The following is a 24,805-nucleotide window of genomic DNA, read 5'->3' on the forward strand; positions in this document are numbered from 1 at the left end:
CCCGGATATCCTTGGCATCATTTTACGAAATGGCCACGACCTCGACATCCCGGTGTAGGCGTACACCCGGTATATTATGTCGACATTATTATTATTAAAAGACGTAGCCGTTGGTTTTTACACTACGGTTTTACGCAATGTGGTGTGTCTATTAATCTTTAACCCGGACAGGATCCGGGCTACTGAACGCATAAAAGGACATGTAATTCGTTCACAAGATTTTAATAATTTTCCCAAGTTATAAAAGAGTTTGTGCCTCGTGCATTCAAATCAATTTTAATAAACATTTTCAAATGTGTCAGTTGAACGTATTTACCAGTGTAAACTGACGTATTTTTCCAAAAAGATTAAGTGCGGGTACTACACGAAATTGGCTGGTAATAGCTTCCTAGCATCGTGATAAGTCTCGCAAGCTTGATGCTGTATCTGACTGAACAATACTTTATTATTATTTTGATCCCCTGTGGATACAATTCGACTTCTGTAATACACTTGATATTACATTCAAAAGGTTGAATTATATTTATCTTTATGCTTCCGCTGTGCATTCATATAATTATGTGGTTGACTATATTGTTGCCAACTACGTCACGGTAATCCCCCACCGGGCCCACCGGTGATACACGTGGAAATCGGGGTGTGACAGTGTTGTTCTTTTGTGTCGGCGCAATAGAGAGGATTTGAATGAATTAAGAGATCAGAGGAATTGTGTGTGTTTGTGTGTGAGATTTAGAGATGGAGAGAGAAGGAGCATAGCGGCTGAAGTTTTTCAATATATTTAGGGTTTGAGTTTTTGATAGTGAGAAAGAGAGAGGAAGATGACGGCAATTCTAGTGGTTAAGATTCCTTTTAGGGTTTTGTCTAGAAGAAGTTCAAAACTCTATTTAATAAAAATTTTATGGTGGTGGTGGCGGATTATGGTGGCGGGAATGGTGGTGCTAATGGTGGTTGTAGGTGATGGTTAAAGGTGAGAGCTGATGATGATAAATAGCAATGATTTTATCTTTTTATTTTTAGAGTAAATTACAAGTTTTGTCCTTTATGTTTGTACCAAATTGCAGTCGATGTCCTTTAACTTCAAAATTGACTGGTTTTGTCCTTAACGTTTCAAAATCTTGCACGTTATGTCCTTTAGACCAAACCTAGTTAGATTTTTTTGTTAAAGTAGGTCATGTGCCTTGCACATGAGGGCACTTTTGTCATTTTGTTTCCCTAGGTACTATTGAATAAATAACTTATAATAAGGGACTAATTGTGTAAAAAAAATATAAAATGCAATTTCATTCATGTATTCTTTTTCTCTCTCTAACTCTCTCTCCCTCTCTCTTCTCTCTCTCTATCTCTACAAATCGCCTTGGTAAATTCCATAAAAAGGGTTTGCATATCACACCTATTTTAGAGAGCAGATTTGATCTTAGTGGTAAGTCGACTTTCCATTTAAACAGATGATCATGTCATTTTGCTTCCATCACTAAACAGGTAGCCCAAAGAAGATCCAGCCCCTTGAACAACGTGAACTTTAGTTGAAGTCAAATCCTGTACATGATCAAGAATGTGTATGACGATGCTAAATAGTTAGCCTTTCGCCGCCGCTTCCCGGAGTTCTCTCCGTCACTTCCCGGAGATAACTCACCGGTCAACTACACAAATTAGTGTTTCATCCTCCCTCATTTTCCCCCAATTTCACCTCCAATTTTCCCCAATCACTCTCACCACCATCAGAACCACCCTTCACCCACCATCGTACACCTCTCACCACCGCCAAACCCACCAACACTTTCACACCCACCTCAATCCACCACCCACCACCGCACACCTCCACCACCGCTAAACCAATCATCACCGTCGCACCCACCACCGTATACCTCCCACCACCGCTAAACCCACCATCACCATCACACCCACCACAATCCACCATCCACGTGCACAGGTTTTTAGAGAGATAGAAGACAACAGAGGTGTTTTTAGAGAGAGAGAGAGAGGAGAGAGAGAAGACAGAGAGAGAGTGTGTGTGAGGTGTTTAATTAAATATTATTTTATTTTTACAAAATAGTCCTTGTATATAACTTATTTACACAATAACCATTGAAAAGGTGAAAAGACAAGGATACCCTCATGTGAAAGGCACATGACCATAGTTAACCAAAAAATCTAACTGGATTAGGGCTAAAGGACATAACGTGCAGGATTTTGAAACGTTAAGGACAAAACCTGTCAATTTTTAAGTTAAAGGACAACGCCTGCAATTTGGTACAAACATAAAGAACGAAACTTGTAATTTACTCTTATTTTTATTAGTAACTCTTTTAGGAATTAGTAATTAGTAATAAGTAATAGGTAATTAAATACTAATATATAAAGTTATTGAAATACCCTTACTTTTAATTGAATGTTTTAACCAAGTTAGAGCCTTGGAGCAAATTGGAGACAAAATCAAAACATCAGGGAGTAAAATGGCTATTTTTAAAGGTTTGAGACAAAACCGTTAAAATGACCAAACCACATGGAGCAAAACGGAAGTTTACTCTATTATTATTATTATTAGTTGCTTAGTAAATCGAAGATCGAAATCCGGATATAAAAGAGTCCAATTGGCATCAGAATTTCACTCTCTCGACTGCATCGCTACGCTCACTCAATCTTCTTCTTCTTCTTCTTCATCGCCACCCCCAAAATCACTCTAAACTCACAGGCAACACCCCTCTCTCTCTCTTATGCATTCATATTTTGTATCTAAACGTCTCACTGCTTATATATATATATTCACCCTATCTAATCGCTAATGGTTTTAACAGTTCTTGCTCCTTCTAATTTCATGATCATCATCGTTTTATGCTTGATTCTGTTCTTCATGTTCTTTTGATTTGATGTCATTATCAACTAAATGATTTGTGTGGTTGGAATTCTGAAGATCAGGTCTAATAATTGACTCCGAGTGTAGGATTTCACGAGATCGCTGACGTCATCATTTGATTTATCTGATTTAGATGATAAGTAAAGTAGATATAATTATTTGATCATTGATTCATTTCTGTTTGTTTGTTTGGTATGCTGCTGTTGAATAGTTCAGAAGATTGTAAGTAATGTGTTAGTACTAGAAATGTGCCCTAATTTAGATTTTCAATGTTTCCTTATTTAGGATTAAAATTTGGGCCTGAGTATGTTATAAACATTTTTTTTAGTTTTTTTTTGTGTGTGTATACTAGATACCGGTAATCACCTAACTTGTTAAATTTTTAAATAAAAAAAAAAAAACTAAAGCAATACCATACTCAAATTGAAGAGAATAAAATGGTTGCTTATATAGTGTAATGTTTTAAAAAAAATGTTAATGTATGAAAAGGTTATGGTTGTTTAAAAATCGTGGGGTAGTTGGTTCAAAAATCAACAATATGTTTTAAAGAATTGTACTCTCTTGTTCAAAAGTTGTAGTACTTGTCTTAGGGGCTGTTTGTTTAGCTCTTATATAGCTCTTAATGGTTCAGACTTCTTACAGGTTCAACACCTAATGGTTCAAATTGTTTGTTTCGTGAGCAGATGTCTGAATGACTCAGACATTTGCCTCTGAATGGTTAAGCATTTTATTGAGTCTGAATGGTTAAGACCTCTTATCTGAATTGGTCAGACATTTGCCTCTAAACGGTTAAGCATTATACTGGCTCTTAATGGTTCAGACCTCTTACTGGTTCAACACTTAATGGTCCAGACCTCTTACTGGTTCAGCACTTACCAATTCATAAGTTGCCAAACAACCCCTTAGAGTTTTTGTCCAACTTATATGATTATCTTGAGGAATGTGAGTACTGCATGATACACTTTTACATAGTGCTTTGAACGTAATACATAAACGGTTACTGCAAGAATATATACAGATAATGGGTAGAGGTTCAGATGATTATGGTTCAATTATGTTATGTCCGTTTGAGTGATACTAATAAAGTTATGAACTTGACAACTTGTTACTTGTTATTTGATTCAGATGGCTTCGATTCCCCTCTCATCAATCTGTCCTTCAGCTGCTTTGTCATTCCAAGAGAAGTGCAAGGTATTATTAGTTAGTTTATTTTATATTTCTCGGTGTAAATACTTGAAAAAATAAACAATAGAAGATCAAATAACAGTTTAAAGATTTTGAACGGCAATGAGTAAATTATAAAAACGGTCGCTTTGTTGATTGATCAGGACAAAACGAAGTCAAGTGTTTTGTTCGGGAAGGAAAAACAACCCCTCTATATGAAAACAAAGGTATGTTATTAAATATTTAAATTTCATATGGTTACATATGCTTATGATTTAATTTTCGGAAATTGTATATTAATTAAGTTGTATACATTATTTGCAGTCTCGTGGTCGAATAACCATGGCTGTAGCTGTCAACACTTCACGATTTGATAATATAACAATGGCTCCTCCCGACCCTATTCTCGGAGTTTCTGAAGCATTCAAAGCTGACACAAGTGACATGAAGCTCAACCTTGGTGTTGGCGCGTATCGTACAGAAGAACTTCAGCCGTATGTGCTTAAAGTTGTCAAAAAGGTAATAATTCATTTATTTGAAATTTCGAATGTGCAGAGTATTATTTTCGTATATGAAAACCACATAATAGTTCTGGAATGTTATGTTATAGGCTGAGAATCTTATGCTCGAAAGGGGAGAAAACAAGGAGGTAATTTTCAATTCTCAAATAATTGTTGGTGGATAATTTATTCAAATTATTGATATTTTTGTTGAGTTTATTTCACCTGATTTGTCAAATGCAGTATCTTCCGATCGAAGGTTTAGCCGCATTCAACAAAGCCACAGCTGAGTTGTTGTTTGGAGCCGATAATCCAGTTCTACATCAACAGAGAGTATGATTTAAAGTTTCTTTTTTTAGTAAAAGAATTTACGTTTCATATTTCCGATTTTAATTTCTTTTTCCTTACAATGTAGGTTGCCACCATTCAAGGTCTCTCAGGAACCGGGTCCCTTCGAGTTGCTGCAGCACTGATTGAACGATACTTTCCAGGAGCAAAAGTTCTAATCTCATCTCCAACTTGGGGTACAGATTCTACCTTTAATTTGCGTTATGTTTTTTTTTTAATCTTGTAGATGATTAAAAAAACTGAGATAGAGACAGAGTAAAATGTCATTTTCGTCCTTGAGGTTTGGCCCGTTTTGCGACTTTCATCCAAAGGTTTGTTTTTCCGCATCTGGATCTTTTGGTTTGAAATCTTGCCATTTTCATCCGGCTCGTTAACTCCATCCATTTTTTCCCGTTAAGTCAGGGGTATTTTCGTCTTTTTTGTTAACTTAAAGAGCAATTCGGTCATGTACATTATGCTAGATGCTTGTAAATAAAGTGAAAAAGCCCGAATTTCCGTTTAAGTTAACAAAAAAAAACGAAAATACCCCTGACTTAACGGAGAAAAATGGACGAAGTTAACGAGCCGGATGAAAATGGCAAGATTTCAAACCTTTTGGATCCAGATGTAGAAAAACAAACCCTTGGATGAAAGTCGCAAAACTAGCCAAACCTCAGGGACGAAAATCGGAAAACGATATTTTACTCAAACTGATAATTTGGTGTTAAAAAATCATGTCTGTAGGTAATCACAAGAACATTTTTAACGATGCTAGAGTTCCGTGGTCAGAGTATCGGTATTACGATCCGAAAACAGTTGGCCTTGATTTTGATGGGATGATTGCCGACATAAAAGTAACTTCTGTTTCTCCACAACTATATGTCAATTATTATCATTTTTGTTATTAAACTTTGAAAACAATTATTATGTATACAGGCTGCTCCAGACGGATCATTTGTGCTTCTTCATGGATGTGCGCACAACCCAACAGGTATTGATCCGACTCCGGAACAGTGGGAAAAAATCGCTGATGTCATTCAAGAAAAGAACCATATTCCATTCTTTGATGTTGCTTATCAGGTTTTTTTTCACTTTTTAATTTACGTTATTTTCATTATTTGCATCAAAGTTAACAAAATAGAGTTAATTACTATTTTCGTCCCTGAGGTTTGTCAAAAATAACAGTTTCAGTCCATTAGTTTAAAAATTGCGAATTCAGTCCATTAGTTTCATTTTCGTAACCATTTCAGTCCACTAACTTAACTCCATCCATTTATTTTGTTAACTTTGAGTTAACTAACTAATTCAGGGACGGTTTGCGTCAGTTTTAGAAACACAGGGACTTAAGTGTAAACTCTAAAATATTAAAACAAAAAAAATAGTAAATTCCAAAAAATCAAAAAGATTCCAAAAAACCAAACAAATTCCAAAAAATTCTAAAAAATAATAAAAATTCTAAAAAATCATAAAAATTCTAAAAAAATCTAAAAAATCCAAAAAATCCGTTTCGGCGCAAACTGTTTCGAACCCGAACCGTTTCAAGCTGAACCGTCCGTACCGTTTCGACCCGAACCGTTTCGAGCTGAACCGTTTCGACGCGAACCGTTTCGACCCGTACCGTTTCGAGCCGAACCGTTTCGACCCGTACCGTTTCGAGCCGAACCGTTTCGACCCGTACCGTTTCGAACCGAACCGTTTCGACCCGTACCGTTTCGAAGCCGAACCGTTTCAAGCCGTACCGTTTCGAACCGAACCGTGCCGTTTCGAACCGAACCGTTTCGAGCTGAACCGTTTCGAACCGAACCGTGCCGTATCGAACCGAACCGTTTCAAGCTGTACCGTTTCGAACCGAACCGTGCCGTTTCAAACCGAACCGTTTCGAGCTGAACCGTTTCGAACCGAACCGTGTCGTATCGAACCAAAACGGTTCGGCTTCGAAACGGTACGGCTTCGAAACGGTTCGAGTCGAAACGGTACGGTTCGATACGGTTCAGCTCGAAACAGTTCGGTTCGATACGGCACGGTTCGGTTCGAAACGGTTCAGCTCGAAACGGTTCGGTTCGAAACGGTGCGGCTTGAAACGGTTCGGCTTCGAAACGGTACGGGTCGAAACGGTTCGGCTCGAAACGGTACGGGTCGAAACGGTTCGCGTCGAAACGGTTCAGCTTGAAACGGTTCGGGTCGAAACGGTACGGACGGTTCAGCTCGAAACAGTTCGGGTTCGAAACAGTTTGCGCCGAAACGGATTTTTTGGATTTTTAAGATTTTTTTAGAATTTTTATGATTTTTTAGAAGTTTTATTATTTTTTAGAATTTTTTGGAATTTGTTTGATTTTTTGGAATCTTTTTGATTTTTTGGAATTTACTATTTTTTTTGTTTTAATATTTTAGAGTTTACACTTAAGTCCCTGTGTTTCTAAAACTGACGCAAACCGTCCTTGAATTAGTTAGTTAACTCAAAGTTAACAAAATAAATGGATGGAGTTAAGTTAGTGGACTGAAATGGTTACGAAAATGAAACTAATGGACTGAATTCGCAATTTTTAAACTAATGGACTGAAACTGTTATTTTTGACAAACCTCAGGGACGAAAATAGTAATTAACTCTAACAAAATATATATGTGTATGTTTGTGTGTGTGTGTGTGTGTGTATGATCTAGTGGTTATTATTTATATAGGGATTTGCTAGTGGAAGCCTGGATGAAGATGCATCTTCTGTGAGGTTGTTTGCTGCACGTGGAATGGAGCTTCTGGTTGCACAGTCATACAGTAAAAATCTCGGTCTTTATGCCGAGAGGGTTGGTGCAATTAATGTCCTATGCTCATCAGCTGATGCAGCTGTCAGGTATTCAACTGACCATATATAATAACAGATTAATATAATATATGTAGGGACGGGTAATATGAGAACCACCTTGAGTTGTGAGAACTGTGAGAACTAGCCTTACAAAACGTTTTTTCAAAAAAAAAAAGTTCCAAAAGTTAAAAAAATCAACTGTTTCAGAAAAGAATAATAAAAAAAATGTCACCTGTCAAAATTTACATCACCGTAATTAAATTTTACGGGTGACGTCATCGTTTTGTAAAACAAATTTACATAGTGTAATCAAAGAATAAATACCGGCTCAACAATTTTTTAACAGATGTGTTTATAACATTTTCATCTATGTTTGTGCAAAAAATGGTGGCAAAACTCGCACGGGAAATAGGAGTTCTTACAGTTCTAACAACTCAAAGTGGTTCTTCATTGAACCGGATCCTATGTATATATATATATATATAGGGGAAGGTTCAAAGTGAACTCTCCACTATATATATATATGTATGTATATATATATATGTATCATTTCAGAACTCTAACAATTGCAGAACTTCTAATAAACAATCTTAATATTTATGTATTTTTATATTTAGGATTTTTTACTTATATTATATGTATTTTTATAATTACATACATGTTAAAGAGTAGTTTTATCATTTTTTATATGCAACTAGTTTTTGCTCCGCCCGCGTTGCGGGGCACTAAGCCGAATAGTTCTCTCTCATAAGATGTACGTCTATGTTTCAGTTACTTGTACATACTACTCATAACACGATCTCAAAAAAAATTACATCGAGTCAACCAGTTAAAACAAACCACGTCCATACTTTTGCTAAAAAAAACTAAAACGATGGAAAGACTATAAAATATAAATTGGGAACAAAATTGTAATTTTTCAGGACAAATGAGCGTGTGCCAGGCAGCCGCCTGGCACGAATAAAAATTACACTGAGTCAACCAATTAAAACAAAACACTACCATAGTTTTGTCAAAAAAATATTAAAACCATGGCATGACTATAATTTTACACTGGGGGCAAAATCGTAATTTGACAGGAGGAAAAAAACAAAAAAATGACAAAACTGTAAATGTGAGCTGAGGGCAAAATCGTAATCTGGCTGGGAGAAAAAAAAAACAAAGCCAATAGCAAAACTATAAATTAAACGGGGGAATATCATAATTTGGTTGGACCGATGGGGAAGTGCCAGGCGCTGCCTGGCACTATCTCCTCATTGTATTTGTAGTGTATATAAATTTTATGATTACACATATATAAACTAGTTTTTTTACATATATGTAATTAGTTATTACACATATATATAATTTGATAATTACACATATGTAAACTACTCTTAACATATAAGTAATCATAAAAATACATATAATAAATGATGAAAGTACCCTAAATATAAAAATATATATAAAAATGCTTGTTTATTAGGAGTTCCGAAAGTTCTATAATTATTTAGAGTTCTGAAATGAACCCAACCCTAACCCGGTATACATAATATATACATATATAATTTTTGTCCAAATGAATAACGCTTAGTTTGATCTTGCGTACAGGGTAAAGAGCCAGTTGAAAAGAATCGCAAGGCCAATGTACTCCAACCCGCCTGTTCACGGGGCTCGCATTGTCGCAAACGTTGTAGGAAATCCAGACTTTTTTAACGAGTGGAAAGAGGAAATGGAAATGATGGCGGGAAGGATCAAAAGTGTGAGACAAAAGCTGTACAATAATCTATCTGCAAAAGATAAGAGCGGGAAAGATTGGTCTTTCATACTTAAGCAGATTGGCATGTTTTCTTTTACCGGTCTTAATAAGGCCCAGGTAAATTTTGTTTTGCCTCTTAACCGTTGAAATATGGGTGGGTTTGGAAAACGGTTGTGTTTTGTGTGGGTTGGGTTGACCTGCAAACACTTTTTTGGTTCAGCTGGGAAACTCTTTTATAAATAGCTAATGGAGTAAAATGTCATTTTCGTCCCTGAGGTTTGGCAAAGTTTGTGACTTTCGTCCAAATGTTTATTTTTCTGTATCTGGATCCAAAAGGTTTGAAATCTTGCCATTTTCATCCGGCTTGTTAACTCCATCCACTTTTCTCCGTTAAGTCAGGGGTATTTTCGTCTTTTTTGTTAACTTAAAGGGCAATTCAGTCTTTTTCAGGGGTATTCGGTCTTTTTACATAAAGTAAAAAATACCTAATTTCCCTTTAAGTTAATGAAAAAGACGGAATTAATCGACCAACACCCTTTGTGGGTTCTAGGTTAGCACGCAGTTTGGCACCGTAACCCGGCTTTCGGTTCATCCTGCATCGCCAGTTCTGTTCCCTGACTTGACAGATAAAAATGGATGGAGTTAACGAGCCGGATGAAAATGGCAAGATTTCTCACTTTTTGGATCTAGAAACAAACCTTTGGACAAAAGTCACAAAACTGGCTAAACCTTGAGAACAAATATGACATTTTACTTAATAGTTAATATGTTAAATTATGTTTTGTGTAAACAATAATATTATCGTAATCTAACAAGAGACTCGGGTCAACTTTCAGCCCGTTTGAACCGTTTCCCTTTTAACTAAACCCAAATCTTTTTACCGACTTAATTTTAAAAATATGTTAACTCACTGTGAAATGACCATATTAGCCTTTTACTTTAGACGACAAACCAAAATAATAGATTTGTAAACACTCTTTTGGATCTTAATTAATATCAATAATTCATTGTTGCAATTTTCAAGTTCTAGGTTAGAAATTAGACATCTTGTTTTTTGGGAACCACTAATCTTATTTGGTTTTCCTTGTATGGCAGAGCGATAACATGACCGATAAATGGCACGTTTACATGACGAAAGACGGAAGAATATCACTGGCTGGTTTATCTGCTGCAAAATGCGAGTATCTTGCGGATGCTATCATCGATTCATATCACAACGTCAGTTAATAACAGTCGCTGCAAATTCAAAAAACGCCATCAATAATTAGACAGGGTACCCTTGTTTATTCAGTCTTGATATAAGTTTGCAGAAGTGTTGAAATAAAGTGAACTTTTTGTGAGAAAACCCTTTCAGTTGAAGTTATATACAAGTTCTGGTTCTTCCCGTTGGGTTGGGGAAGGCTTGTGTTTTAAGAAATTGTTTCTGTTGATTTGATTTTAACTGATGTTTACGGGTGACCGGCATCCGAATTACCTACCGATGCTTAAGTTTTTAGAGTGGTTATGAATGTTTTAGTTATTTTGTTACATGGGAAGTTGGTTCAGTTAAGTAACAAACGGTTGTGAGTTTGGGTCAAATAAAAAGTATATAATTTGTTAATTTATGAAAGAAAACAATGTGAAAATTGACATGTTATTTGTAACACCCAGATCACTGGTTTAGGGTAGGGGTGTAAATGAGTCTGGCCGAACCCGACTAGCCTCGAGCTCGGCTCGTCATGTTTTTATGAAGGTTGAACTTGAGCTTGGCTCGGTTCGAGTCTGCTTATTTTAGCTCGAGCTTGGCTCGTGAGTGAAACCCAAAACTCGAGCTCGGCTCGCCTCGAGCTATTTTGAGAACAATCTCAAACGAGCTAAACTCTCAGCTCGAGCTCGCTTGGATATTGCTGTCAAAGCTCGGCTCACCATGTTATTAGTTTAAAGCTTTAAATCATATGGGCCTAAGTTGAAACCGACTCGGGCTTTTTAGGATTGTGTTATAATCATCATTATCATTATAAAAGATACAAAAAACTAAAAAAAAAAAATCTAGGGCTCGTTTAGGCTCACGAGTCTACATGGGCTTTGTATTTCAGGCTCGAGCTCGGGCTCTATAACTAAACAAGTTGTATTTCAGGCTCGTTAAGGCTCGGCTCTGCCTCTAGGCTTGTTTACACCCCTAGTTTAAGGGTGCTATTTTTGTTGACTAAACAAGAGTTAGGAAATGAATGTGTATGTGTAATGTGTGGATGTAAGAGGTGGGCTCCGTTGCAAAGTGTGTTGAATCTAAGAAGCCCAAGAATAAATTTGGGGAGTCCAATAATTAAATTTAGGGTTGTTTTTTTGTGACCCTAGGATGGCAAAAATATCTGAGTCCAGCGAGATACCCGAAACCCAAAGCAAGAGAATCCCTACGATGGAGGCTTTATCTAAATTATGTGTTATGGGTTATGGTTTGTGCCTTCGACCTCTAGCTTCTTGCTATAAGTCATATAACAAATGATAACGTTAACTTGTCAATCCAATTATTTTTAATAATATTTTATTTAACACCTACTATAATGTTTTAATAACTTGCGTTTAGTAAATATGTTTAAAAAATCTAAATATACGTTTATTATCAAACTTTTTGTCAACATTACTGTCACACCCCGACCACGTAAACAACAAAACGTGGCGGGCGGGGAGTGTTGTAACAGAACCATTGTTTCACAACTATGGAATAAATAATTTTGTTTTATTGAATAAATGAACTCATTGTTTTAATACAATCAAATAAGTACAACTATTATCTTTCAAGTTTTAAAGTCGCTAAGGCACGAGTCCATCTTATGTGCAGCATATATCATCAATCATCACAAAGCAGCACCTGAAACATGTGTAAAAATAGGTACGTCAGCATAAAAATGCATGTGAGATACATAGGTTTTATTGTATTTAGGATTCATGACTTATGAGTTTAAAGAAAAAGTTTTTAATAAAAGTAGTCATGATCCTTGTAAAAGGTTTTCTTTTATAAATCATTTATAAGAAATCAGATGATATAAAATAATAATAAATCAGAAATTAAATAAGTAAATAGAATAAGTTTGTATAAAAATATATTGTTTGAAAAACAATATTTTGATAGAAAGATTCATAGTATATATAAAAATATACTTTGGTTTTAAAAAAGTCGAATAAGTAATACATTAAAATATATTTCAGTTCCAAAACCGTTAACCCAAGTGTACTAAATAACGCCACGGTATGTAATGCGATGAAAACACTTATATATAAGAAGTACCAACGGCGTATCTACCATGTTTTCATCACATTACACCCGTCTCGTTATCTAAACACTAACCAAAAATTAGTCATTAAGTAAATAGCATATTAACCATGCTTTAGTTGATAGAATAAACAAGTTTTCAGTAGTATATCAAAAGTATACTTTGGATTTATAAATAACATATTAAACTATGCTTTGGTTTGAAAATAACATATTAAAACTATGCTTTGGATTATGAAAATAACATATCAAATTATGTTTTAATGATTAACAAAATAGATGTTGGTTTTTGTACAATATCCCATATGAGAGCATATCAAACTATACTTTTGGGAGTATAACTTAATATACAAAAATAATGTGATTTAAGGATTCATTCAGACCTAGTGCATCAAAATACACATTTGAGACTATAGAATTACCACAAAGGCAATCCCTATTTGGATGGAGCAACAAATTGGTTTCTGACATTCCATGACAACAGGAATGAGGTGTCAAATCCTATAGCGCTATATCATACTACCAACCGGTCTGGTGAACAAAAATAAGTACTATTCCAACAATTTATTTTATAATCTTTGAAAAATCAGTGTTTAAACCATAAATAATCATTCAGTTTGTCAAAAGATAAGTATTAACATGTATAATCAATTATACTTTGAAATCATGAAAATAACAGATAGGTACACATGCTTCACCCCAAAACATTTGAAAACAGTAAAAGAGGGGACTATGTACTCACTTGAGAGTGCTTAGAAGTCTTGAACAACTACCAAGCAAGCTAGAGGAGTCCCGGAAATCAAACGGCACCTAATATAGGTAACTACATAAATAAACCGGACCTAATTCGGGAGATCAGATAGTATGAGGTCTCGTGAACCAAATGAGCGTGGGAACTCATATAATATGGTTTAACAAGGCCTATATACTAAATGAAACCTATCCTAAGTGCTTTCGACCCATTATGATCCATTAAGGTAGCTTACGCTACTTTAACGCGTCGCGCGCGCAATGCACGTTCGAGACGTCTAACTAGCCCTATGACAAGTATTATATGCCAAAACATGTTTAAATATGTTACATAATCAGTTATGTGACAAAAATTTAGGTTACATATGCTTAATTACCAATTATGTATGAAAAGGGCATTTTGGTAATTTACCTAATGCATATAAACTACTTATCATACAACTACTTAAACTAGGTGACCATAAGGTATAACCTCGGAAGGTTATTCCCTATGCAACTATGGTCACTAAACATGTTTGGTCGGATCCTAATGATCGACCAAACGGGTCGTGTTCGAAAGTCTAAGCGGGTGTTTAGTCCGCTTGACTTACGACTCTACACAAGCACTAAACTAAAAGTGACGAGCTAAACATGTCGAAACATGTTTAACAAAGTTAGAAAATAGGTTTGGTATTAAAACAAACGGTTTTAATACCCTAGAGTAGTTTGGTTACAAAATACGCGAGAAAACGCATTTTGTCCGAAACCACAACTCGTCACTGAGCCTAGATAACGTGGTAATCAGTAGGTATAGTCAATAGGGACTATAACCATCGTGATTACGCTCACGTTATGAAGTTCAAACTAACTTTGCGTTGACCATAAACTGGTCAATGCAGAAAGTCAAACATAGTTTGACTTTAACGCTAAAACGAATGAAAAGCACGAAATAATACTTACAAAAGGTCCCCGCAAGCTTTGATTTCCCAAGTATTCTCAGGTATGAAGTGGTTTAGCACCCCAACTTAGAGAAATCTCAGGAAATCATGTGGGTTTTGCAAGGAAGAGGTGGGGGGTATTTGTAGGAAAACTAGAACCGTTAGGATCGTTTATCGGGAAACGGCTTCGATCCTAGCCCTCCATGTGTGCCCCTTGTTTTGGAAAACCATTAGAGCCCCTAGTTCAAGCCCATAGTTTGCTGGAAACCATTTGCAATTGGGTTTTGTGAGTGTAACAGCTGTTTAAACTGGTTTTGCAGGTCTGGGAGGCTCTCGCGCCCCGCGTAAACATGCACAAAACCTTACACGGGCCGCCTGGGAGTTACAGTTCAGAAACAAGTTTGCATAATGACAGTTTCAGTCCCTGTTGGTGTTTAAAGCCATTTCCGACATGTTTAAGGCCCGTCAAGCCAACTTTAAGGCCCTAAAATGATGCCTAAACATTGTGGACATGAAAAATGCTCAAAAATATGCCGGATGTCGGTTCGTTTGGTCGTACGATCGCGATGTTCGCTTAATTACGAATGCGCATAAGCACGAAAAACGATCCAAATTGCGCAACGAATGGATTTTTCTCATGCCAAACATTAAAATAAACTATTTTAATGCTTGCATTAATTTTTGGATGTCCGGATGTATTCAGAACGTAAGATATGCGCGAAAATGCAAACTTATGCACTTTTTGACGCTTTTAGTCCCTGAATGACCAAAAGTTTATTTTTGCGCACCAAACACCTCAAAGCCTATTTCTAAGCTATGTAAAGGATATTTAGGGCATATTTAACTTATGATCAAGTTCCGGAAGGTTCGTTACTATACAAATCGGTATAGTTTTGCAGTTTGACACAATTAGTCCCTGCGATCGAATAAACTTGATTTCAACACACCAAACCATCCAAAACTTATTTCTAAGTTATGTATAGGTTATTTAAGGTATGTTAAGTCCATTTCACTATTCCGGAGTGTTTTTTGCATTAAACTGGTTATATTTACGCATCAGAGCGCATATAACCCTCAAGAAAGCGATTTAAAGCTTGAAATCGAATAAGAGTTGATATGCGCAAACGATACACATATTTTTACAAATCCCAAGTATGAAATACAATATTTCATTGGTTTGGCATTTTTTTTGATGATTGAAATGACACAGGTGTCACAATTACGATATAAGTATGATTAAAAACAGAGTTATATTAATATAAAATATATTTCGACTACTAGTATGTGCCGGTACCATACCAAACCGAACCGATACCTGCCGAATAACGTCGGTAGCGTTACTGAATAAATTTTTTTTATTAACACTCATATATAAATTCTATTGAAATCATAGTTATATTTCAAATAAAGTATTTTTGGTATCGTAAACTATATCGAGTACCAGTATCGTACTAGAATGAACCGCTACCGGCCGAAAATATTGGTACCGCTATTCATTTTCATAGTTTTTTATTGATATAAGACACGCGTCGATATCCTTCCAAGCGTTTCACAACTTTATATGTTCAGACAGTTTTTGTGTAATTAAACCAAATTCAAGAATGTAAATAGAGTTTTTATTTTAAGATACATTCATGATTTCCCCTATATGAGAAGATTCTTCACTAGCTTTCTATCCATTTTCATAGGTGAGTTTTCTCATTTTAACATAACTAAAGTGGATCGACTACTTCTTAGATGTTTCCATGTTGAAAATCAATATGTTAAAGTCGAACATTTACACATTTGGAGTCGGGGTGGAGGAAACAGAGATCAACCGGCATGTCAAACGGGTCAAATCCCTTTTGATTATCTTGGAATTGCGGTGGGAGCTATAACATGAATCGCGTTAATAATTGGCGAATCTTTTTCGATACAGAGGAAAATCGTTTAGCTACTTGGAAGGCATGTATGATGTTGATAGGTGGTAGGGTGACCTTAATCAAGTCGGTTTTGGAAAGCCTTCCCACCTATTATTTTCTAAGGCTCCGGTTGCGGTCATCAATGGGTTAGAAAAAATATGTAAAAAGTTCTTGTGGGGTGGTAATCAAAATGGGAATAAGGTGAAATGGGTTTCATGGGATCGTGCGGCTAGTCCTATTGAGAGAGGAGGTTTAGCAATGGGTCAGTTGCTGGTGCAAAATCCCAAATATTTACGGTTTTCCGGTGCGGGATTTACTGAAGTTCCATAACTATATAGGTGCCGATGATCAAAAAAAGAAAGTAGTTCACGGTATAATTATCTTAGCCTGTTGGAGTATTTGACAAGCTAGGAACGAGAAGATTTTTTCAAACAATGAGTGGAGAGTTGAAGACATATTGAATAACATTAAAGTTTTTGGTTTTCTATGTTTCAAGAATCGGTCCAAGTATAAGTCGATCTCTTGGAGCGATTGGTGTAGGTTTTATTTTGTTTGATTCGATGTAGTCTTTTTGGTGTGCCGCTCTCGCTAGTTGGCGGGGTGGTTTGTTGTGAATGAATTACATTATGAAAAAAAAGAACAAGTGTAAATTACTTTCTGAGTCCCTGTTTTTATGGATTTTAACCACTTGAGTTCAAAATCAAAATGTTTAACGCCCTGAGTCCCTATAGTCATTTTTCTTAACTATTTGAGTTCAAATTTCTAACACTGTTAGAATTTTTTTATTAAGTATTGTTAAATGACCAAAATACCCTTATAATTAAAAAAAGTAAAAAATAAATTATTATTTTGGTTAACCACGGGCATCCCCACCACCACCGTCATCATCTCTGTCACCAATATTTACACGCTTTAAGAACTCACCTTTCTTCAGGGTTTCACCTTGAACGACATGTTTTTCATCATCCTCCCCAATATCCCCAATTCCATCCCACTCCAGATCTTCATCCGCCTACAAATCTTTACCAGATCCACCATTTCCAATCAATTTCTCAATTTCACCTTCCATATCACTCAACACAAAGCCTAATTTCCACTTATTATACTCATCTAAATCCTCAGGATCATCACAATAAGTTCTAACATCAGTTTGAATCGCATTAAATTGAGTCTCAAAACGGCTATACACTCTAGAACTCCATACAGATTCCGAATTAACAGAATCATCAGCACCTAGAACAACATCCGTACCTTGCTAGATGATCTCCACCGTCGATTTCAACACTCTGTCGATCGCCGATCGGATTCTTCACTGCGCGATTCACAACTTCACGTAACAGATCGGATTCTTTCCTCAAACTAGATACGAATTCCTTCAGATCTCTATGGTAGGTTTCGAGTACAGATTCAGATCTGTATAGAGAGAGAGAGAGAGTGTGTGCTGGAGGTTTGTGGTTGAGGTGGTGGTTGGTGATGGAGGTGGTTGTCGCTGTGGTGGTGACGGTAGTGGTGTGATGGTGGTGTTGATGGTGGTCTAAAGAGAGGAAGAAGGATGAGAGATAGATGAAGGTGCAGAATTTTGAGAGAGAAAATGATAAAGGGGATATAAGAGAGGACGAGAGAAATATCTAATAATAATTAATTTTTTTATTTTTTAGTTATTAGGGTGTTTTGTTCATTTAATAATACTTAACCAAAAATTCTAATAGTGTTAGAAATTTGAACTCAAATGGTTAAGAAAAATGGCTATAAGGACTCAAATCATTAAACATTTTGATTTTGAACTAAGACGGAAAAAATAATTACCCAAAGAACAACGAAGAATCATTTTAGAAAGCGGAACATATTTTTTTTGAAATGAATCAACGGGAACTAAATGAAATGAGTAGATGTTAAAAGCATAATTAATGCTTATTGGCGTGCCTTTACAACCCACGTAGTCCGTGACCTGTCAATACAATGAATTAAGATCCGATCCAACATGTGATTTTTATTTACTCGGACCAATTCATTTAAATTTTAAGTATTTAATATTTGTTTTATATTATTAGTAGCACGCGTCACGCATATAGGTGACAATTATACTATAACTTAAAGGACAAAGTTGGTGGAAACTCCACTGGTTTTGCCTCCTCATTTCCAATACTTTCACGATGTTACAATTTTAGCCTCTCGACTTTGATACCTTCAAAGTTTCATAAAATGACAAATTTAGTCCCTAAACCACTACTCCATTTTACAAATAGTTTGCTTTTGATACCCTAACTTTGTTATAGTTTCTTTCTTACCCCAAAACTTTATCAAATTTTATCTTTACGCTTTCTTAGCCCTTAAGTTTAGGAAATGCATTTTTTAACCACTTAACTTTTTATGAACTTTGTAAATGCCACTTTGACCCCCTCAAGAGTTTTTGGCTTGACGAGATAAATTCGAGTTAGTCGAGTCGCGTATAATACATTATGATTGTACGATATAAATTCGATTTGCGTTACGTTTTGATCCAATCGCAATGCAACTATAGGATATATTGAGTTCAATCGGATACGTCAAAACGTGTGTTTTCATATGGTTAACACATTACATAACGTTTGGACAAATCCGTTCGATGTTTGTGAATTACCCGCGCCGCAACGCGGGCGGGTCTTGTTACTAGTTATTACTTATTATTCAAATGCTTAAGGATTGACAATGAGAATAGTTAGATGATGTCACGAAAAACGGTTACTCATTTCGTATCTTGCTAATTTTGAAGAAAATAACATTTGTGTATGGTTTATTTGGATCACCACAAATTAGCCGATTAATCAGTTTAGATCTAAAAAGACAAAAGTCAAAACAACAATTGCTATAAAACTTATTACTTTAGAAAGGGTTTAAATGGGTAAGCATCACCCATGACGGTTGTATCCATCATTTAGTCGTTGTCACCCGCACTATTGTTTCGGCCACCCTCACTGTTGCCACCGCAACCATCACCACCATCGTCTCCATCACCATAAACCTCGCATCCACCGTTGACACTACCACCCTCAACACCTTGTAGTTGTTATCGCATCCACATCCATCACCACTTGTCACCATAAAAGAATATTGCGGGTAAACTAATTTTTATAGTTTTTTTTTTTTTTTTTTCTAAAAACACTCATTTCAACTTTGACTCCATTTTGGTCAAAATGGGTTTTACTCAGGAGCCGTATTAACTCGGATCTATTTTGAACCGTCACCCATACCCGCCTAGTTTGCCAGGATTAGGCTCAATTCCTATAACAACCCTCAAAAATATTTTCGACACCCTAATATATTTTAAAAATGTCCCAATACGTCCTAAAATACACCACGTATGCGAAAACAGGACCCGAATACCTTTATTTCTATTAAAATTAAATAAAAACAAAAATAATGGGTCTCTGGCGGGCCGCGTAAGACCACGCCTTGGTCTACGCGGGGCGCGACAGCCCGTCTACGAGGCCTCACCCGGAGTTGACATGTGGCACAATCGTGTCGAGGCTATACATGATGACCAGTCATAGCTAGGCTTTACAAGCCTAGGTCGCGGGCTGCGTAAGCCCCAGCTTAATCCTACGCGGGGCGCGAGGGACTCGAATTCAGCTCCTATAAATTGGGAGCATCGGCCTTCAGTCCCACTCGCTCACAATCTTTTCTTTCTCTCGAATTCTCTCATAGTTGAAGTGATTTTCGGGTATTATACCCCCCTAAATAACGAAGTTCTGTCTCGTTGTAAGTATCATAACCCAGGTTATGTATGAGATACGCTGCCCGATTGATCCAGGGTTCCGTAACGGCTGTCGAGGTTCTGCCCGACGTAGTCGTTGGAATGCCGTCTCGGGGAGGGTATTACTAATGTAAATATTGGGTTATTATAGTAACACGTGTGCATTTGTGTAATTTATAGATAATCACCAGGAAACCCTAAAGGAAAACCTAAGACAACAATGTGAGTAATCTCCTTTTTGCAAATTGTTTTTACAAAACCTCACACAATTAATAATATATTAAACAGTTATTGAGTATTTCTATTCTACAATTATCATCGGTATGTTGGGGTTTTGTATACAAAATTTGTTACTAACTTGCGAGAAGTAACATGACCACAAGTCGGGTTGACAGTTCCGTGGGTGGTAATTAAAGTAGATGGAAACAAATGTAATTGCGCGACCGCCCTCAATACTGTACAATGGTTTTTACTTAACTTGATTAAACTGAGATTCACTCACAAGTATTTCCACTGACAAAATGTTTTTAAACGTGTTTCAGGTAACAAAATGTGAAAGCCAAATAGAAGCCAGCTGGACAGCACTGAAGGTTTGGAAAAGTGGCTATAAAGTTACCTAAAATAAAGAGATCTTTTTATTAAATAAAATAGGGTTTATCGTTATGAAAATGTGTGTACTTAAAACTTATGATTTTCCCACGTGTTTAATGTTATGAAAGTGTGGTATTTTACTCTGATAAAATATTTCCTAACTACGATCCTGGTGCAATTTCCGCTGCCAAAAAGGATAAAACGCAGATACCACCAAAACTGGCCGCGGCCGCCCGTTCCCGGGTTGTTAGGGGACGGGGGGTTGCGACAGAAGGTGGTATCAGAGCTAAGCCACTGATTCAGCCACAGATGTGTTCTGCTGACACCAATATATTATTCAAAGTGTTAGGAAATAAATTACAGAACTACGTGCATATTTGTATTTTATTGTTGTGTGTTATTTGACTATTTGTTAGTTTACAGTATGAGCGACCAAGGACCTTCCGACGCCTACCGTCAGTTGTCCAGCTCACCTAGGAGCGAAGGCACCTCTTCACAGCCTGCCCTCTCAGGGTATTCAGCTGACAATGAAGATGGGATATTCGTGTTTAAGGCTCAGTCTGAAGACCCATTCCCTCCTAAAAAGAGATGATGGTTCAGTAGGGTAGAGCATGAACGCAGGAAAATAATGAAAAAGTTACAACAGCAGTGAGCCCTAGCAGCCGCTAAAAGAGAGGCATATGCCCACACCCAGGATATGCTTAATAGGAGTTTAGCCAATTTCCATATCCTAGCAACCACAGCTACTGACCCTAACCTAGAGCAACTGATAGCACCCCAACCATTACCACTATTCCCCACACAGCCAATGCCCAAAAAAGCAATTCCCAATGCCTAATTTTAACCCAGAGGAGATACCTAGAATCCCAGCACCCAATCTGTAACACCCCATGTTTTCGAATGTCAAAGTCAAAGTCCAAGTCAACTCTGGCTTCTTTGACTGTAATTAGTCGATTTTATGTTTTAATTGTATTATGTGGAGTAAGTGTTGTAATCAAGGAAGAATCGAAGTAATCGAATGTTTTAACGCGAACCGATTTACGACTGTGAATAGTAGGAAGTAACAAGGCGATAAAGTTAACTAATCAGTAATCAAACCGATCTAACCATCATCGAATTCGAATCTCGAATTACGCGAACTTTGGTTGTTGTTTACGTGTGTGTGTGTGCCAAATGTGTTACCTGTGCGTGTTTACTTTATGTTTTGTGTGGTGACCAATCAAACCAATCGAAACTCGAATGCAATCGAAATCAAATTACGACGAATGGTAACGTAAGGATAGGGTGAAATATAGGTGATTGTATGTTAGATATAGTAGTTGGGACTGAAAGTAATTTGGATAGAAAACTCTACCGTACTCGTATCGTCTTCAATCGAAACAGAAATATCAAAAATCGTCGCACCGAACACTCGAACCAGGCTGTGCATCTATCAGGCTGTCAGCCGATCGAACAGCCCAGCCGATCGGACGGACTGTCCAATCGAGCAGGCTGTCCGATCAGGATGCCTGGCCGATCGGCCAGCCCTTTCCTCTTTTGGAGCCTATAAATAGGGCTGTCATTGTCATTCTTTACCACTTTTGGAAAGCTCTGACCGACCAGCTCGTGCTCCCCTTCTTTTCTCAGATTTCTTCCGATTCCGGTAAGCTTTCATCCTAAATCTTGTACTTTCTTGATCAAAACATGCTCCTACACCTTTCTATCTTTCAATTTTTGATTTCTAACCGTGAAATCACCAAGATCTAGGCATTCTTGGGTGATGTCATCATGGTGTTCTTCAAGAACACCATGTTTTGACTTCAATCCACCATGAATAGCTTGGATCTAACCGATTTCCACATAAACAAGCTAAGATCTACCAAAGATCTAAACATTTACATGTTGTGAAGGATTGAAAGAAGGAATTCCAACTTTCTTTCAACTCTTTTAAACTCAATGCCTTCAAACTGGTAGAAACGGAGCTTGAGCCAACTCACCAAACACTCTAATGGTTGTGCGGTTCAAGATTCGGATTCTATCCACGAGGTTCACCGACTTCGGGTTAAACGTCAAACCGCCATTCCGAACCGTTCACTGACCGGATTTGGGTGATTCCTGTCCGAGCAGGAGAAACAAGTAAGAACGAAGCTTCCCTGGTTAAGCTCATTGTCAAACTACCTCAATATCACGTCAAATAATCAGAACAGTCAAGTGTTAGACGGACAGGCCAACCAGGTCAGGATGCTGGCCGAACGGTTAGGCTGTTCAAACGAACAGCCCAACCGATCGGACATGCCAGCCGATCGACCGGGCCAGCCGACCGACTAGCATATGGCCCTACAACTTTGACAATTTCATGAAGTGTAGTATTGAACGAAGATGATGTTCGATCGAACAGCCGTTTGTCAACATTACTCCTCGGATCATGAGATACTATGCTTCAGCACTTAGTTGATTTTTCAAATTCGTTGGACGTATAGGAATGCCACCCGATCGAGCATGCTGTTCGATCGAGTATGTTGTTCGATTAAGTGACATCCTGCTGAGGACTACTACTGAAGTTCCTAACCGATCGGTTAAGCTGGCCGATCGAACAGACCGTTCGATCGATCGACCTGAAAGGTAAGAATGCTTCAGTGTTCTCAAGTACTACAACGAATACTTCAAAAGTTCAAACCATCATACACAAACACATCCTACTCAAAGGAAGAAATAATCCACTCGAACAGTCCAGCTGATCGAGCCTACCGGCCGATCGAACAGACTGTCCGAACGGATTGTCTAACCGAAATAACATTCCGTCCGATCGAACCTGCTGATCGATCGACCAGATTGTTCGACCCACTTACACTTGTTTTCCATTCTACGTGTTATTCATCGTTATGCTATCGAACTGTTCAGGCTAACCCTACTCTCAAGCGCTCCCTTCAATCCATCAATCAATCGCTGTGAGTATACTCGATCCCTTTTTGCTTTTAGCACTTTTGGGTGTTACATACGTTACTTATCAAAATCACTATCGAACACACTACTCAATTATTTGAACGCTAACCGATTCGCATGTATTACGTGACTAAATGAATGCTTGTTGATTGTGTTTACACGTGGAATGCTGTCTACCTGCCTTAACGACGTAGTACTATAGTTTGGACTCAGCACCCGTTCACACGGGGGTTGTTAAGGACAATTACTTGCATGGATTACGGTGGTAATCATGTATTGCGAACCATCTCATACGGTCAACCCGCAGTCATTGGTATCGATAGGTCCATGTCGATAATTAACATGCTTCGTTTTCCTCTGTGTACGTGCTGGTTACGCGTAAACTATTCGAACTCTATATGCTATTATCAAACTTGTATGCTCACCTTTACATTATATGTATTGACTTTATTTTAACGTATGTGACAAGTGTTTAAGATGTTTGCTTGCTAGGAAAGCGAGGCTAGAATAAAGCTCTAGAGGCCCCCAACAAATAGTTGTCTGTCAGGAAAGAGCAACTAGAGCATAGTTGTCTGTAGATCTTGTCAGGCTGGGTCTTTAGGAGCATTTGAACAATATTTATTTGTCTTATTTAAATCTGAGTTGTCAGAGCAGAATATTTGACTTGTTGTTATCTGTAATAATTTGTTTGTTATTTGGGACACGGTATGGGACGTGTTATTTTAAACTGAATAGTGATGATAATTGTTATGGAGACTTCTAGACAATCTGTTTCGCTCAGTGCCATGCCCCGATGATTCCGCCATCGGTTGGGGTGTGGCAGATTGGTATTAGAGCCATAACTATAGGGAATTAGGCTAGACACGACCTAGTCCGGGTCGTTGTCTTAGAGACCTAGACTATAGTTAGGAACCAACAGACCAAGCTTATGTGCTATATTCTGATATTCTTCGCTATCACTGCCCTCGAATTTTCAAATAGGGTCAAGCGATTTGGTCGAGATTAGGTGTGAAAGCCGCAAACTCTCGACTAAATCGTTGAACAATGCTGATTTTGTCAATTTATCAATGAATTCCTCATTATTTTCGATAACAAACGAGGAGAATTATACCAAATCAGGAGTGAAATCCATATTTTGATGAATAAACTCCTCAAATATTACTAAAACAAGGAAGAAATTGCTAAGCCAGGGGTGAAACCCAAATCTTGGCAACTTATTCCAACTTTTACTCATCTCACCAAAGCCTCGACGGACTCCAACGACCTGAACTCACAAGTATGACCTAGGGAATACGCGCTGAATGCCCAAGAATCGAGGCAGAAACGCGATCCCAAGAGTCGAAAAGTGATGACAAGTCTA

General features: G+C 37.3%; 1 protein-coding gene across 1 annotated transcript; it reads left to right on the forward strand.

Annotated features, from left to right (window-relative positions):
• Positions 1–2,546: 2,546 nt before the first annotated feature.
• Positions 2,547–10,908, forward strand: LOC110923256 (aspartate aminotransferase, chloroplastic). Its single transcript, XM_022167406.2, has 12 exons — positions 2,547–2,692; positions 3,980–4,045; positions 4,183–4,245; positions 4,343–4,537; positions 4,629–4,667; positions 4,762–4,851; positions 4,934–5,042; positions 5,590–5,699; positions 5,782–5,925; positions 7,525–7,691; positions 9,234–9,498; positions 10,477–10,908. The coding sequence occupies exons 2-12, from the start codon at positions 3,980–3,982 to the stop codon at positions 10,606–10,608; spliced, it is 1,380 nt and encodes a 459-aa protein (XP_022023098.1). The 5' UTR covers positions 2,547–2,692; the 3' UTR covers positions 10,609–10,908.
• Positions 10,909–24,805: the final 13,897 nt, after the last annotated feature.

Source organism: Helianthus annuus, chromosome 2 (genome assembly GCF_002127325.2).
Source record: "Helianthus annuus cultivar XRQ/B chromosome 2, HanXRQr2.0-SUNRISE, whole genome shotgun sequence".
Taxonomy (NCBI): domain Eukaryota; kingdom Viridiplantae; phylum Streptophyta; class Magnoliopsida; order Asterales; family Asteraceae; genus Helianthus; species Helianthus annuus.

What these genes read in the sequence shown, in the direction of transcription:
- LOC110923256 (XM_022167406.2), top strand. Translation starts at nt 3,980, where the DNA reads ATGGCTTCGATTCCCCTCTCATCAATCTGTCCTTCAGCTGCTTTGTCA. An exon ending in CCCTCTATATGAAAACAAAG is followed by an intron (nt 4,246 to 4,342) that starts GTATGTTATTAA and finishes CATTATTTGCAG; the next exon opens with TCTCGTGGTCGAATAACCAT. An exon ending in CAGTTCTACATCAACAGAGA is followed by an intron (nt 4,852 to 4,933) that starts GTATGATTTAAA and finishes CTTACAATGTAG; the next exon opens with GTTGCCACCATTCAAGGTCT.